The following is a 13,438-nucleotide window of genomic DNA, read 5'->3' on the forward strand; positions in this document are numbered from 1 at the left end:
AACCAGGACTGCAACAGTGAATACACTCGAACATCTAAATTTATGGTAAGTGTACAGAACTGTACTATGTTCTTCATGTTTCACTGTTGCAGTCATCACATTTGGGTTGATTCCCAAAGCTGAGGAAAAGGGTGGAGGCAGTCAAGGAAAGTAGGGACTGGCTAGGATGCTCTGCAAGACTGCAGAGGCAAACACTGCCCTGGATATGAATAGAGGCAGGTGGTAATGCTTGGTAAAAGTGTGAACAGATGTCCAGGTGGCAGCCTCCAGGATGTCCCTGGTGGGGACTCCTCTAAGGAAATCTGCAGAGGTTGAGACTGCTCTGGTGGAGTATGTCCTGACCCCCTTGGTGGGAGGCTTTCCATGCTGTTGGTAGCAGAAATGGATGCAGTGTGCTATCCATTTGGAAATGGTATGTTTGGAGATGGCTTTGCCTTCTGCCCCTGTAGCAAAGCTAACCAGCAATTGATCAGACTTTCTGAAGGATTTAGTCCTGTCGAGATAGAATCTGAGCTGTCTGCGAACATCTAGAGAGTGAAGAATACTTTCCCCCTTGTTCTGTGCGTTAGGAAAAAAGGTGGGCAAATGAATGGATTGGTTGAGAGGCACATTGGACACCACTTTGGTCATGAAGGATGGGTTAGTTCTGAGGGATACCCTGTCTGCATAGAAGATGAAGGGTTCCACAGCCATGAGTGTTTGCAGCTCAGAGACTCTTTTGGCTGAAGTGATGGCCAGATGGAATGCTGTCTTCCAGGAGAAATTTTAGCTCTGCAGATGCAGCTGGTTCGAAAGGGGGAAGGTTTAGCTTTTCCAATACAAAGTTAAGGTCCCAAGCTGATGTTGGTGCCCTTCTGGGTGGCCTCAAGTTGCTAGCGCCTCTTAGGAACTGTTTGATCAAAGGGTGTGAGAAAAGGGGCTGCTCAGTGGGAAAATTGGCAGAAATAGCAGACACATGAATTTTTATAGAGGAGAAAGAGAGGCCACTGTGTAGCAGGTCAGCTAAGTAATCCAAGATGAGAGGGAAGGCTGTACTGTATTGGCTCCCTTAGCCTGGATCCAGGTGCAGAACCTTTTCCATTTATCAGCATAAGACTTTTTGGTGCTAGGACATCTGGCCTCACGGATAACATCCAGAACCTGTTTACTGAGGTTGGCAGATTGGTTCAGGTTAGGGAATAAGCCAAGCTGCCAAATTGTGTGTCTGCAATTGGGGGTGCATGAATTCCCCTCCCCCTGGGTCAGGAGGTTTGGGATCTGAAGATGCCATGGAGGTAGCAAGGACAAGCAAGGGGTACAAGTGCTGTCAGGGCTAGTCTGGAGCTATAAGAATGGTCCTTGCTTTTTCCTCCCTTAATTTGAGCGGTACCCTGGGGATGAGAGGTAGGGGAGGAAAGGCATAGACAGACAGATTGAGCCAGGGGAAGGACAGGGCATCTACTTTCCAAGCCATGCAGTGATGCTCCCTGGTGCAGAATTTGCTGAGCTGATGGTTGGTGTGGGAGGCAAAGAAGTCAACCTTCGGGATTCCCCATTTCTGAGTTATTAGGGTGAAGGTACTTCTGTTGAATTGCCACTCGTGTGGGTCCAGAAGATTTCTGCTTAATTGGTCTGCCAGAGAGTTGAGAGAGCCTGGTAGGAATTGTGATAACAGGTGTAGCTCCATGGCAGAGGCTGTGTGCCAAAGGGTCATGGCCAGCCTGTATAGAGGGTAGGAGTGAGTCCCTCTCTGCTTGTTGATGTACCACATCACAGTAGTATCTGTTCTGATCAGGAGAACCCCTGGAGAGAGAGAAGGGGCTTGAAAGCTATCAAGGCGTGCTGCACAGCCATCATCTCTTTTTGACGGATGTACAGAGGGATTTGCTGTGGACTCCATTGGCCCTGTATGCAGCTGTCGGCCAGGTGTGCACCCCAGGCATAGTCTGATGAGTCTGTGATGAGGGTCTGGGTGACGGGGGGGGGGGTGGAGAGAAAGGCATTCCCTTGTTGTGGGAGCATGCTGTTGCCCACCAAAGACGATCTTTTCTGAGGCAAAGAATTATAGGTAGAAGAGTCTCCAGGTCTTGAGAGTGTTGACACCAAAGGCTCTTTAGGTACCACTGAAGTTTCCTCATATGCAGTCTGGCATATGGAATGAGTAGTATGCAGGATGCCATGAAACTCAGAGCTTGCAGACAAGCTGGGGCCTGGTGGTTAGTTGAGAGAAGGAGGCTGTCAGGAAAATTTGTTTCTCTATTGTAAGGTATGCCCATCTGGGATGCTGTGTCCAGACTTTCTCCCAGGAAGATTATCCTTTGTCTGGGCACCTGTTTGGATTTCTTTTTGTTGATCGTGTACCCTAGGGAGGTTAGTAGGGTCTTTACAAAGGCCAGGTGCTTGAGCACCTTTTCCTGACTGACTGAATAAGGCAGTCATCTAGGTATGGGTAAATCTGAATACTTCTTTGTCTGCAAAAAGGCAATGGCCAGAGCCAGATATTTTGTGAAAACTCTGGGAGCAGTAGATAAGCCAACCGAAGGAGCAGAGAACAGAAAATGTTGAGATCCTACCCTGAAGCGGAGATATTTCCTGCATGATTCCCTGATAGGAATGTGGAGGTAAGCCTCTTTTAGATCCAGGGTGGCTAGCCAAGCATCCTTGGAGAGCATGGGTAGCAGCTGTTGGAGGGTGAGCATTTTGAATTTTGGGATCACCAGGAAGGTGTTTAGAATGGATAGCGGATGGGGCGCCAGCTGCCCTCTTTTCTGGGCAACAGAAATAGTCAGGAGTAGAAACCTTGGCCTCTCTTTTCTGCAGGAACATGCTCTACTGCCCTCAGAGAGCAGGGAAAGGATTTGCTTTTGAGCCTCTGCCCACTGATTTAGTGGTAGATCTGTGAACCCTATTGGGGTTGGAAGGGTGTGGAAGGAAAATTTGTATCCCTGAGACACAATGTTCAGAACCCAGTGGTCCTTGGTAATGGTGGCCCAAGTGCTTCAGTGAAAGGAGTTTTCCTCCTAGGGCTAAGTGATGTTGGGCAGAGGGAGGGGCTGGAAGAGGTGAGTCACTGAGTTCTTACCATAAGGAGGTGGCTTAGAACTCCCTGGTTTTGAAGTGGAGGTAGTCCACTGCTTAGATCTCTGCATTCCCTGGGGCTTCTGCCTGGGGGGGGGGTCGGTTCCACGGGGCATAAGCTGGGCCGGTTTAATGGGAGAAGGAACGGACCAGTGTTTGGAGGGAGAATGCGTGCTGAACCTAGGTGGCTGGACCTGCAAGAAATCTTTAACTGTTTGCATAGAATTTTCTTTTTCTTCCATCTTTTTTAAGACCTTTGTGCAAGGGGGCATCCAAAATTTAGATTTGACATGGTCCGGCAGGGGCAGTTCCTTAAGCCATGCATGCCTTCTAATGACAGATCCAGTGACTGCTGCCCTGCAAGAAGCTTCTAGGGAGTCAAAACCACAGTGCAAGGTGTGTTTAGTTACTTGACTTGGAGAATGCATTAAGTCTTGTAAATCTTTAGATTCTTCCCAAGCAGGAAAGGAAGACATTTTTTGTTTAAAGAGTTCCAAGGTATGTTGCTGAAATTTCAGCATATGGCACTGACAATTTAGTGTCCTGATAGGGTAAAAAAGTATACACCTCAGCTACTGTTGCTATCTGTCCAATGTTCTGGAATCCCTGTCTGAGGGGGGTGGAATTCTTAGCAGATGCTGCTTTAATCCCTTTGGCCCTTGAGAAATGACCTCAGGGTCAGCTGTAGGATTTTTCAGATATTTGTGTGTCAGGGACTCTATAGTACCTGTCTGGTTTTCTGTGAGCAGGAGTAAGGGTGTCAGGAGTCAAGCTGAATTAGAGGAAAACATCCTCCACAACATCCAGGACTGGGGGGGATGGCCAAGGATCTGTGTTGTGGAAGATCTAGGAATTCCCAGAGTCTCTTTTCAGACTGAGGGTAGTCCTGACTCTCCCATTGGAAATGCTCCCTTAAAGTATGCATGGTTTCCCCAAAGGAAAAATCCTTTGGGGGAGAGGCTGAAGGAATGGAATCCTCTGCATCAGAATCCTAAGTGGAGAGGTATTGCATGTATTCATATTCAAATGCATCAGATTCATCTGACTCTTGTTCAGACAAAACTATAGGGGACAGATCGCTTTTCCTTTTGGACGGGGTAGCTTGACTTCCCCTGATCAGCATGATAAGGTCTTCCGCCATTTTAAGCATTTGAGACTGAGGCAAGGTAGCAGGTGCCTGTGTGGGGGTCGCTTTCTTGGGTGTGGTTCTTACTCTGGGCCTAAGAAATTCAGTAGTTTTAGAAAGAACGGTGGTCATGAAAGAAGACGTTGGTTTGTGTCGAGATTCGGTAGTGCGAAGGACTTCCTCGGAAGCCGGTGCCTGCTCAGCAGCTCTGGACCCATCCAAGGTAGAGATGACCACAGGATCCTTAATCGAAGAAGAGTTTTGCGGCATACCGGACTCCAAAAGGGTCACGGTAGCAGCCTGTGAATCAACAGAAGCAGGCATCAGGGGCTGCGAAACCACCTCACTAGGTACCGGAGAACAGATTACTAGCTTAACTGAAGCATTGTCGGTAGGTTTGGACCTGTGAGGTCTTCACTGTCTTTATCTTTACGTTTTTCTGGAAAATCTGCTGTCTGATGGCTTACTGAAGCCATATTGGAATTCAAGGACTGTAAGTGAAAATATCTGGCTACAATAAGGGCCCGACGACTGATAGTTCTGGCGTTGAACAAAGCACAGAAGCAACAATGAGGGACGTCGTGGTCTGGGCCTAAACAAGTGATGCAGTAAGAGTGGAAGTCTCAGTGTATTTGCTTTCCACAGGTGAGACAATTATTAACTTTTTCTGACATCGGTTAGTGCAAGAAAAAAGGATCCCCAATGGGGTACTTGGCTTTAGAAGACTTCAACTTCAATTAAGTAAATGAAAACTCAGGTAGCGGCCGACTGGCACTCGTGCGAGCTGCTTCTGCTGTGGGCTCCACAGCAAGAAAGACTGATGTAATGGCACTGGCCTCCTTACTTTATACTACTGACGACCTGACGTCAGTCCTAAAGCGACTGCAACCAATGCAGAAATACTAAGTCTCTGGTATTCGGGCCGGCTGAGGGCTACCTTGGCAGGGATAACCCAAATGTGATGACTGCAACAGTGAAACACTAACATCTGTGGAACAAAACTGAGTGGCAAGTAGTTCTCAGCAAGAATAAGTTGGAGAGTGCATGCCAATGCCAGTCTTATGACAAAGATTCTCACCTCCTACGTCAGACTGAGGAAAATTAAAGTGGAAGAACCGAAATGAAACTATTTACCGTTGCTTATCTTCCCTGAACAATACTTATATTTCTGTACAAACTTTCTGAATATAATATATACCAGTTCTATGCAGATAATAATCACATTTGGCACTAATGGAAATACATGAAATAAAGCAAGTTGGTCATGAGATGTTACACTCTCAGAAAAGACACTACCTTTCATCATTAATAATGTCAATTTAGATTTATTCTTGAAAAAAGCTACAGTCACCCAGTATGTTAACTAAAGCAAAGGATAAAAAGAAGCTATGTACTCACCATAACGTTCCATCTGAGTAGGTAACTTCATTTGTCAGCAACCTATGGGTATCGGATCCGAGCCGGCAGCTTTATTCAGCTAAGATCCGAGCTCCAAGCTCCTCCCCTTACCCATAACCCCCTGCCATCCTTCTCTGTCCTCAGATCGAGTTTGCTTAGCATTATAGAATACTACAACCAAAGGATCAACTAAACATCCTAACCTGATGTCATCTGGTTTAAAGAGCACAAGATCCTAAAAAGGGACGAACTACAGGTTAGGGGGACGAAGGGGGGGTTGGTTGCTGACAAATGAAGTTACCTACTCAGATGGAACGTTATGGTGAGTACATAACTTCTTTATCTGAAGTAGTTAACTTCATTTGTTCATCAACCTGTGGGACAGAGTCCCCAGCTACCTAAAAAACTTGGGAGGTCCTCATGGAAGAATATTCCGAAGCACTGCAGAGCCAAAGGACGCCCTCCTTCTGGAAATTGTATCCAGCTTGTAATGGGTAATAAAGGTATGGGATGAAGCCCAAGTGGCTGCTGAACAAATGTCATCCAAGGACACCCTGGACCAAAAGGTAGCAGAAGTGGAAATCGATAGAGTAGAATGGGTGTGAACTCCGAAAGGTTCTGGTCGGCCAGAACTCTTATATGCAAGAAGTATACATTGTGAAATCCATCTGGACAATGTAGCTTTTGACACAGGTTTACCCAAAAAGGGTTTAGCAAAGGATACAAGGAGTTGCTCAGATTTCCTATGATCAGCAGTCCTGTGTAAATAGAACCTCAATTGTCTGTGCACGTCCAAAGAATGTAATTTGTATTCACCTTTGTTTTGATAATTTGGGGGAAAAAAAACGGTAAGTTGATAGATTAATTAATGTTGGACTCAGAGGTGACTTTAGGTAAGAAGGAGGGATTGGTCCTGAGGGAAACCATCTTTATGGAAGACCAGATATGGAGGTTTGGCGCAAAGGGCTTGAAGCTCTGAAACCCTTCTAGCCGAAGTGATGGCAATGAGAAAGGCCATTTTCCAAGATAAATATTTAAGATCCACTGAAGCTGCAAGTTCAAAGGGGGGGGCCAGTAAGCGCCTAAAGAACAAGGGTTAAATCCCACGGAGGAACTGCATCCTTAACAGGAGGCCTTAACAGGAAAGTACCTTTTACGAAAGTTTTGCAGATCTTGGAAGAAGCTAATGAACCGAGATCACTTCCCACATGAAAGTGTGAAATTGCTGCTACTTGGACTTTGACGGTGGAGGAGCTGGCACCTTGATCAAATAACTGTGACAAAAACTAATACAGCTGGTATCGGGGCTGTAAAGGGATCCATATGTCTATGTTCCGCCCAGATCGAAAAACGTTTCCATTTGCTCTTATAGACTTTCCTGGTAGAAGGTTTATGAGCGGCTACTAAAATAGCTTTAACGGAAGAGGAGATACCGGGAGGCCTAGCTATGACTGGAACTGGATCAATCAAGCTGTGAGCTTGAGATTGTCCAGGTTTGGAGTTGTCAACTCCAGGGGGTGAGAAATCAGATCCAGAGCGAGATCCAAAATCCACGGAGGATTGACCAGATGAGACCATAGGCAAGGGAACCACGTTTGACGAGGCCAGAATGGGGCTATGAGGATCACTCTGCTCCCCAACTGACGAGCTTTCTGCAAGAATTTTACCATGAGGAGGAGAGGTGGATAAGCATAAAGTAGACCAGATGACCAAACATGGACTAGAGCATCTCTGGGGGATTCCCCTGGTGGGGGAAGTAGAGTGAAGTACTCGCTGCACTTTGCATTCGAAGGCGATGCAAAAAGATCGCAGCAAGGTTGACCCCACTTGAGGAAGATCTGCTTCGCTACTCTCGGGTTCAGAGACCACTTGTAAGGTGAGAGGATGGTTTGACTCAGCTTGTCTGCCAAAATGTTGGACCGACCCGGAATGTGCGTTGCTATGAGAAAGCGGTTTGTGGTGATCGCCCATTCCCAAACTCTCATGGCCTCTCAACACAGCGGATAGGATCTGGTTCCCCCCTGTTTGTTGATATACCAGACTACTGACATGTTGTCCGCTTGAATCGCAATTGTCCCTAAGGGAAGAAGGGCCTGGAGTGCTTGCAACGCTAAAAGCACCGCCCTCATCTCTAGGACACTTATGTGCAACAAGGTCTCCGAATGTGTCCACGTGCCTTGGACGGTTCTGCCCATGCAGTGCCTCGCCCATCCGAGGCGAGAAGCGTCCGTGGTCACCGTGGCTTGGGGTGGGGTCATAGAGAAGGGGCATCCTTCCTGGAGATCCGAGGATTGAATCCACCAATGTAGGGACCTCCTGCAAACCTTGCTGAGGGGGATAGGTGTACTCAGCGGATGTTGCAGGATGGACCATTGGACCTGCAAGGTCCATTGCAGGACCCTCATATTTAGACGAGCTAGTGGTGACAGATTGATGGCAGCCGCCATGGAACCTAGCGCCCTCAGGACCAATTCCGCTGGGGGAGCCGGGGCTTGTAAGAGGGCCACCACATGGAATGTCAAATTTCGAAGCCTGTTCGGAGTTAGGAAGGCCCTCAACAGGTTTGTATCTAGCCTGGCCCCTATGAAATCTAAGGTCTGAGTTGGTTGAAGGGAGGATTTCTTGAGATTGATTGAAATTCCCAGATGAGAGGCCAAGTGAAGGAAGTAATTCCTGGCTGAACAGAGTAGATGCCTGGTGGGGGTGGTCAGGAGCCAGTAGTCTAGGTACGGAAAGACCTGTTTTACCTGAAGCCTCAGGTGGGCCGCTACAACTGCCATCACTTTGGTGAGACCAAAGGGAAGGACCCTGAACTGATAGCGACTGGCTCCCAGCCAGAAGCGGAGAAACCTTCTGGATCGTCTGTCCATCAAAATGTGGTAGTACGCATCCTTGAGGTCTATAGAGCACATCCAGTGTTTCTCCTGCAGGAGTGGGAGAACGGAATGAAAGGTGACCATCCAGAACTTTTCTTTGGCAGCAGACAGAATCAGAGGGGACAGGTCGAGGATTGGTCTCAAGTCCCCAGTCTTTTTTGGCACCAAAAAGAACCTGGAGTAGAAGCCTGATCCGGACTGATCTTGGGGGACGGGCTGGATTGCTCTTTTTTCTAGCAGCTGCTTCCCTTTGATTGGGTGGGACATCGGGGAGGCTCCGGGGTCTGAGAGGGAGATTCAGAAAGGGGATAGTGTAACCTCTGGATACGATTCGAAGCACCCAGCGATCTGTTGTAATGGACTCCCAAACTGCTAGGTGCCTCGAGAAACGCCCCCCCCCCCCCGACTGCCTCCAGAGTGGAGCAGTCGGGTAACCCCTCAGGGCTGCTGCGCAGGCCGATCCGAAAAGGGTTCTCTCGACCCGAAATTCTTCGGTCCCCCTCTGCCTCTGGGCCAGCGTCCACCCTTGTCCTCCTCTGCCTCTGAAGGACGAGGGGTCCAGAGCGAAATGAGACTGTTGAGATTTCCGGAACCACATCTTCTTTTATCCCCTTTGGTGCCTGGAGAAGGACCTCTGGGGAGCCGAGAAGCGGATCCTGACTGCAGACGTCTTCCCATCTTTCTCGCTCTGGACCAGCGTGTCGCGGGCGGTCTTGCCAAACAGTGAAGAGCCGTCAAAAGGGGCATTTGCGATGGATGCCTTGAAGGGTTCCGCAAAGTCACAGAGATGGAGCCAAGCATGCCGCCATAAGACTATGCCCGCTCAGCTAGCTCTAGCGGCTCCTTCCATGGCATGGGAAAGAAGTTGCATAGAAGTGTTCGAAATGGACTTATGAGTGGCCATTCGGGCTGAGAATATTTTCTTATCCTCGGCCGACATGGACTCTGGGGGAGACCCTGCATATACTTTGATGAGATCCCGCTGGAGTCTTATCACATGTGCCAAGTAGTTCAGCGACCTTACAGAGAAGGTGGCTGAAGCAAACATCCGCTTCCTTATGCGGTCCATCGTCCGAGACTCCTTGTCGGGAGGGTGGACCGAGCAACTCTCCTGGGCCAGTTCCTTCTTGGTGGCAGCCTCCACCAACATGGCATCTACTGGAGCACCCTTGCTCCAAACCGTCCTATCTGTGGGTGGACTGAGAATTTTGTATGGTCTCTTTGGTATGGGCTCCACAGTGTCCGGTTCCTTCCATGCCCTGGTAGTGATCAGATCTATCAGGGGATCGGCAGGAGGGGACACCCAAGAGGTAGATGGGCCTGCGTCGCCTCCAGAAACACAGACTCATCGGAGGAAGGCTTTTGGGCTGACCACCCCCCTCTAATATGAAGCATTTCTATAATGTCTCCGAAGGAGATGTCCTCGGGGGGTGACCTTGGGGAACCTTCCCCTTCCTCTAAGTCTGTGTCCTCTGTCAGGGACTTGGGTGATTCCAAGTGCCTCCTCTTGCAATTACGTTTGTGAGGAACCTCCTCGGGGGGGCTGTCCGAGGATGCCTCACCAACCACATTCTGTTCCTCTAAGGGAACCATCTGGGACGTAGGCGCAGGCTGTCCCTTGGGGCGGGTGATGGAAGGTAGGCCCGTCTGAGAGGGAGTGATGGGCGGAACCGCAGCAGGAGCCTGGGGCCTAGAGTCCCTCGACAAGACCCACTCCACAACATCGAACGCCGAAGGAGAACTGCTCTAAGCTCCAAGAGCAGCCCCTTCGGATCAGAGGTGCGGACCGGAGCCGGCGCTGATGCAATTGGATCCAAAGTGCCAGTATGCTCCAACCGAGACGGAGCCGAAGACACACTGACACCTCCGGATTCGAAGCTCAGCTCACAGCTCCGAGAGCTCAGATCCGAAAAAGGACCCGACAAACTCGAGGGTGCGGTCGGAGCTGAAGTAGGGTGTACTATCGGCACAGAGCCTCCCCCAGCTCCGATGCTGCCTGGATCCGACGGCTCCAAACCCCAGAAGTGGGTCGGAGAAGGAGCAATCGGGGTGAAAAAGGGGGTCGAGCTCTCCCCCGGAGGGAGGGGCGGGAGGCAGGAGCACTCCCATCTGCAGTTGGGCCTGGAGAAACATACGCATCATCCGGTCCATATCTGCATCTGACAAACTTCGGGTTGATCTAGACGAGGCCACCAAGGCAGGCCTGGAGTGACGCCTCGAAGACCTCGAAGGCGACCGGGTCTCCTCCTCCAGCCCCGGGGAAAAGCGGGGTGAATGGAGCCGGTAAGGAGAAGGCCGGAAGCCCTAGGAGAGACTAACTGCTTAGCTGGCAGAGCCGAAGAGGAAGCTTCAGCCCGCCGCTTGTGGTGCTTCTCCTTTCGTTTCTCCCTCCTAGATTCCCTCTCCTCCTGAGCCATGGTGGGAGGGTGAGTCCCGGCCAGGGGAGCAGGGACAGAAGGTGGGACCGCTGCGGTAGCAGCCAGTGCCGCCGAAGGAGAAGAGGACGAAGCAGAGTCCGGGGACAGAAGTCCTGCCATAATCAACTTCGACCTCCTATCCCTCAAAGCCCTGGGGTTGAAGGCTGCACAAATTGTGCAGCCCAAAGACAGATGGTCAACCCCAAGGCAGACAACACACCGAGTGTGGCCATCCGCCGGAGATAGCTTATGGCCACACTCGGTGCATTTAGAAAAAATGGTTTTAGGGCCTCGGCCATAGTAATAAAACAGGCCAAACCCAAACACACCTTCACACACACAGGAAAGAGGGAAGACTAGACTAACTAAAAAATATATAAATTTTACCAACAAAACTCACTTAATTAACGACAAAAGGGAACAACACTCACTCGCTTAATAATTAAACTGATAAACTAGGTGAAAAAAAGGTAATTTTTCTTGAAAAACTCACAAAACCCAATGCCTGGAACTCATTCTAGGTGCTTGAATAAGCAACGGCAAATGAGATCTGAGGATAGAGAAGGATGGCAGGGGGTTATGGGTAAAGGGGAGGAGCTTGGATCTTAGCTGAATAAAGCTGCCGGCTCGGATCCGATACCCACAGGTTGATGAACAAATTAAGTTAACTACTTCAGATTGTCCATTTTAGAAAACCATTATGTTAAACCAAAACATATATACTACATATACACATATGTGCGCGCACGCGCACACACACAAAATATATAATTCTAAGAAAATGTCTTATTTAGCCACAGACATTTAAGATGCAAGTTTTAAATGTATACCTTATTGTTGTTATCTGCTTCCCCCAACTTCCCCTGTATATCGGAAAGTATTGTCTTGGTGTCTGCTAGTTCCTCCAAAGCTTTTTTGTGCGACATCTCTAGGTTACTGAAACATTTCTGCTTCTCAGTCAAATTCTGAAAAAGAAAAATAATTTAAAATGAACATTGCATAACCTGAAAAAAGGCAAATGGCATTTCAACCTATTCTGCAATACAGTTTCTTCAAATAAAATGAATTGAGTTCATCACTTCTTATTAGCTGGTAAGCAGAGCCCAACTGTATCTCTGTATACAAGTTACATAACATCACTTCTCAGAGGACATTAACTGCCCAACTGAACTTCTACACAGAATAGACAAGACTAGCAACAAAATTCAACCCCAAAAGAAAAAAGACCTACAGAAGTATCTGCTGGATGTCTTCCTCAAACACACTTTTCATACAGACTGAATCTCTGTATCTCAAGAAATTTCTCTTAACCTCTTTATGTAAAAATGTTTCAGTCTTATTACTAAAACACTATATTATTATACAGCAACGATACACAGTCAAGGTACGGGTTGCGCTGGGATTTCCTCAGACCTGCTGGAATTGGTACTTAGGAAGACTAAATGAAGAAAGAGGAACTAGCTACTACCACTACAAAATTAAAAAGAAGTTAACTGTTTTGAAACACCTACTACTACACCATCATTTTAATTCTAAGATTGATCTATCATTAAGAAAAGCATTCTTCTACGCTATAAAAACACCAACATTAGAAGTATTTGTCAAAGTATATTATTTGCTTCAGTGAAATGCATAAAAGCATGTTACAAAACTGATATAAAACACAAGCATAAAAGCATGTTACAAAACTGATATAAAACACAAGCTGCTCAAATTAATTTATAAAATTTCATGGTCATAAAACATCCAAACCAAATGGTAAAAAAGGTCACACAAACTATTAAAAACTGCAGGAAGGAAAAAAAAAATAAACAGCCAAGCTAGAGTTTTCATTATACCATACCTTAAAAGCCCCTATACCGGAGGCCCATGGGTTAAATGCAAATGACCCCTTAAGGGAGCATGGTCGGACTATCCACTTGTGCTGTGCTGATGAGGTCAATAAAAGGGCCAAAACATGCATGTCCACAGCTAGTAGACTTTGGCTTTACTGATCTGAATGTAACCATAAAGACTTAAAGTAAATAACAGAGAGTCAAGGGCATTCAAAAACCATGTAGCTGAAACAAGTGATGTTATTAAAGGGCCATTTGCATATATCCTATGGGCCTCCATTACAGGTTGAAGGGATCATACAGTGAAAACTCTTGCCAACATCACAAAAAACAAGTACAAAATATGTTTACATCACTCCATCCATCAGTAGCCTTTTTTTTTTTTTTTTGCACATGGGGTCAGGAAGTTGCAGCAGCACTGACCAACATCAACAGCCAATAAACACTACATCTTTAGTTTCTACTATTAAACTGCATTGAAATTAAAAACATTTTCACAAGAAATGCAGATAACCACTGTATTATAAATACACAGACACTGGGGATAATCAAAATAACTGCAGTCACACACCTACATTTGCATTAAGAATGTCTGCTGAAATGCAAGTCACCAAGTACGTACAGTTGTGCAAGAATAACCATAACAGTATTTGTGCTACTGCTACAGTATTCAAAACTGTAGGATAAAATGAAGAGGCAGTATAGACTGAAAATACATGGCAATAGACT

At 47.3% G+C, this 13,438-nt stretch overlaps 1 protein-coding gene across 5 annotated transcripts in view; it reads right to left on the reverse strand.

Annotated features, from left to right (window-relative positions):
• The window catches only part of LOC122791042 (myomegalin-like), a 3,200,315-nt gene that overhangs the window by 2,574,453 nt on the left and 612,424 nt on the right, over positions 1-13,438 (reverse strand). For all 5 annotated transcript variants that reach the window (XM_044058817.1, XM_044058818.1, XM_044058820.1 and 2 more), the window contains exon 10: positions 11,705-11,839. In XM_044058817.1, coding sequence (XP_043914752.1) covers positions 11,705-11,839 — 135 coding nt within the window. The remainder of the gene's footprint in view (positions 1-11,704; positions 11,840-13,438) is intronic.

This window comes from Protopterus annectens, chromosome 16.part0 (assembly GCF_019279795.1).
Source record: "Protopterus annectens isolate FY-2018-M chromosome 16.part0, PAN1.0, whole genome shotgun sequence".
NCBI classification, from domain to species: domain Eukaryota; kingdom Metazoa; phylum Chordata; order Ceratodontiformes; family Protopteridae; genus Protopterus; species Protopterus annectens.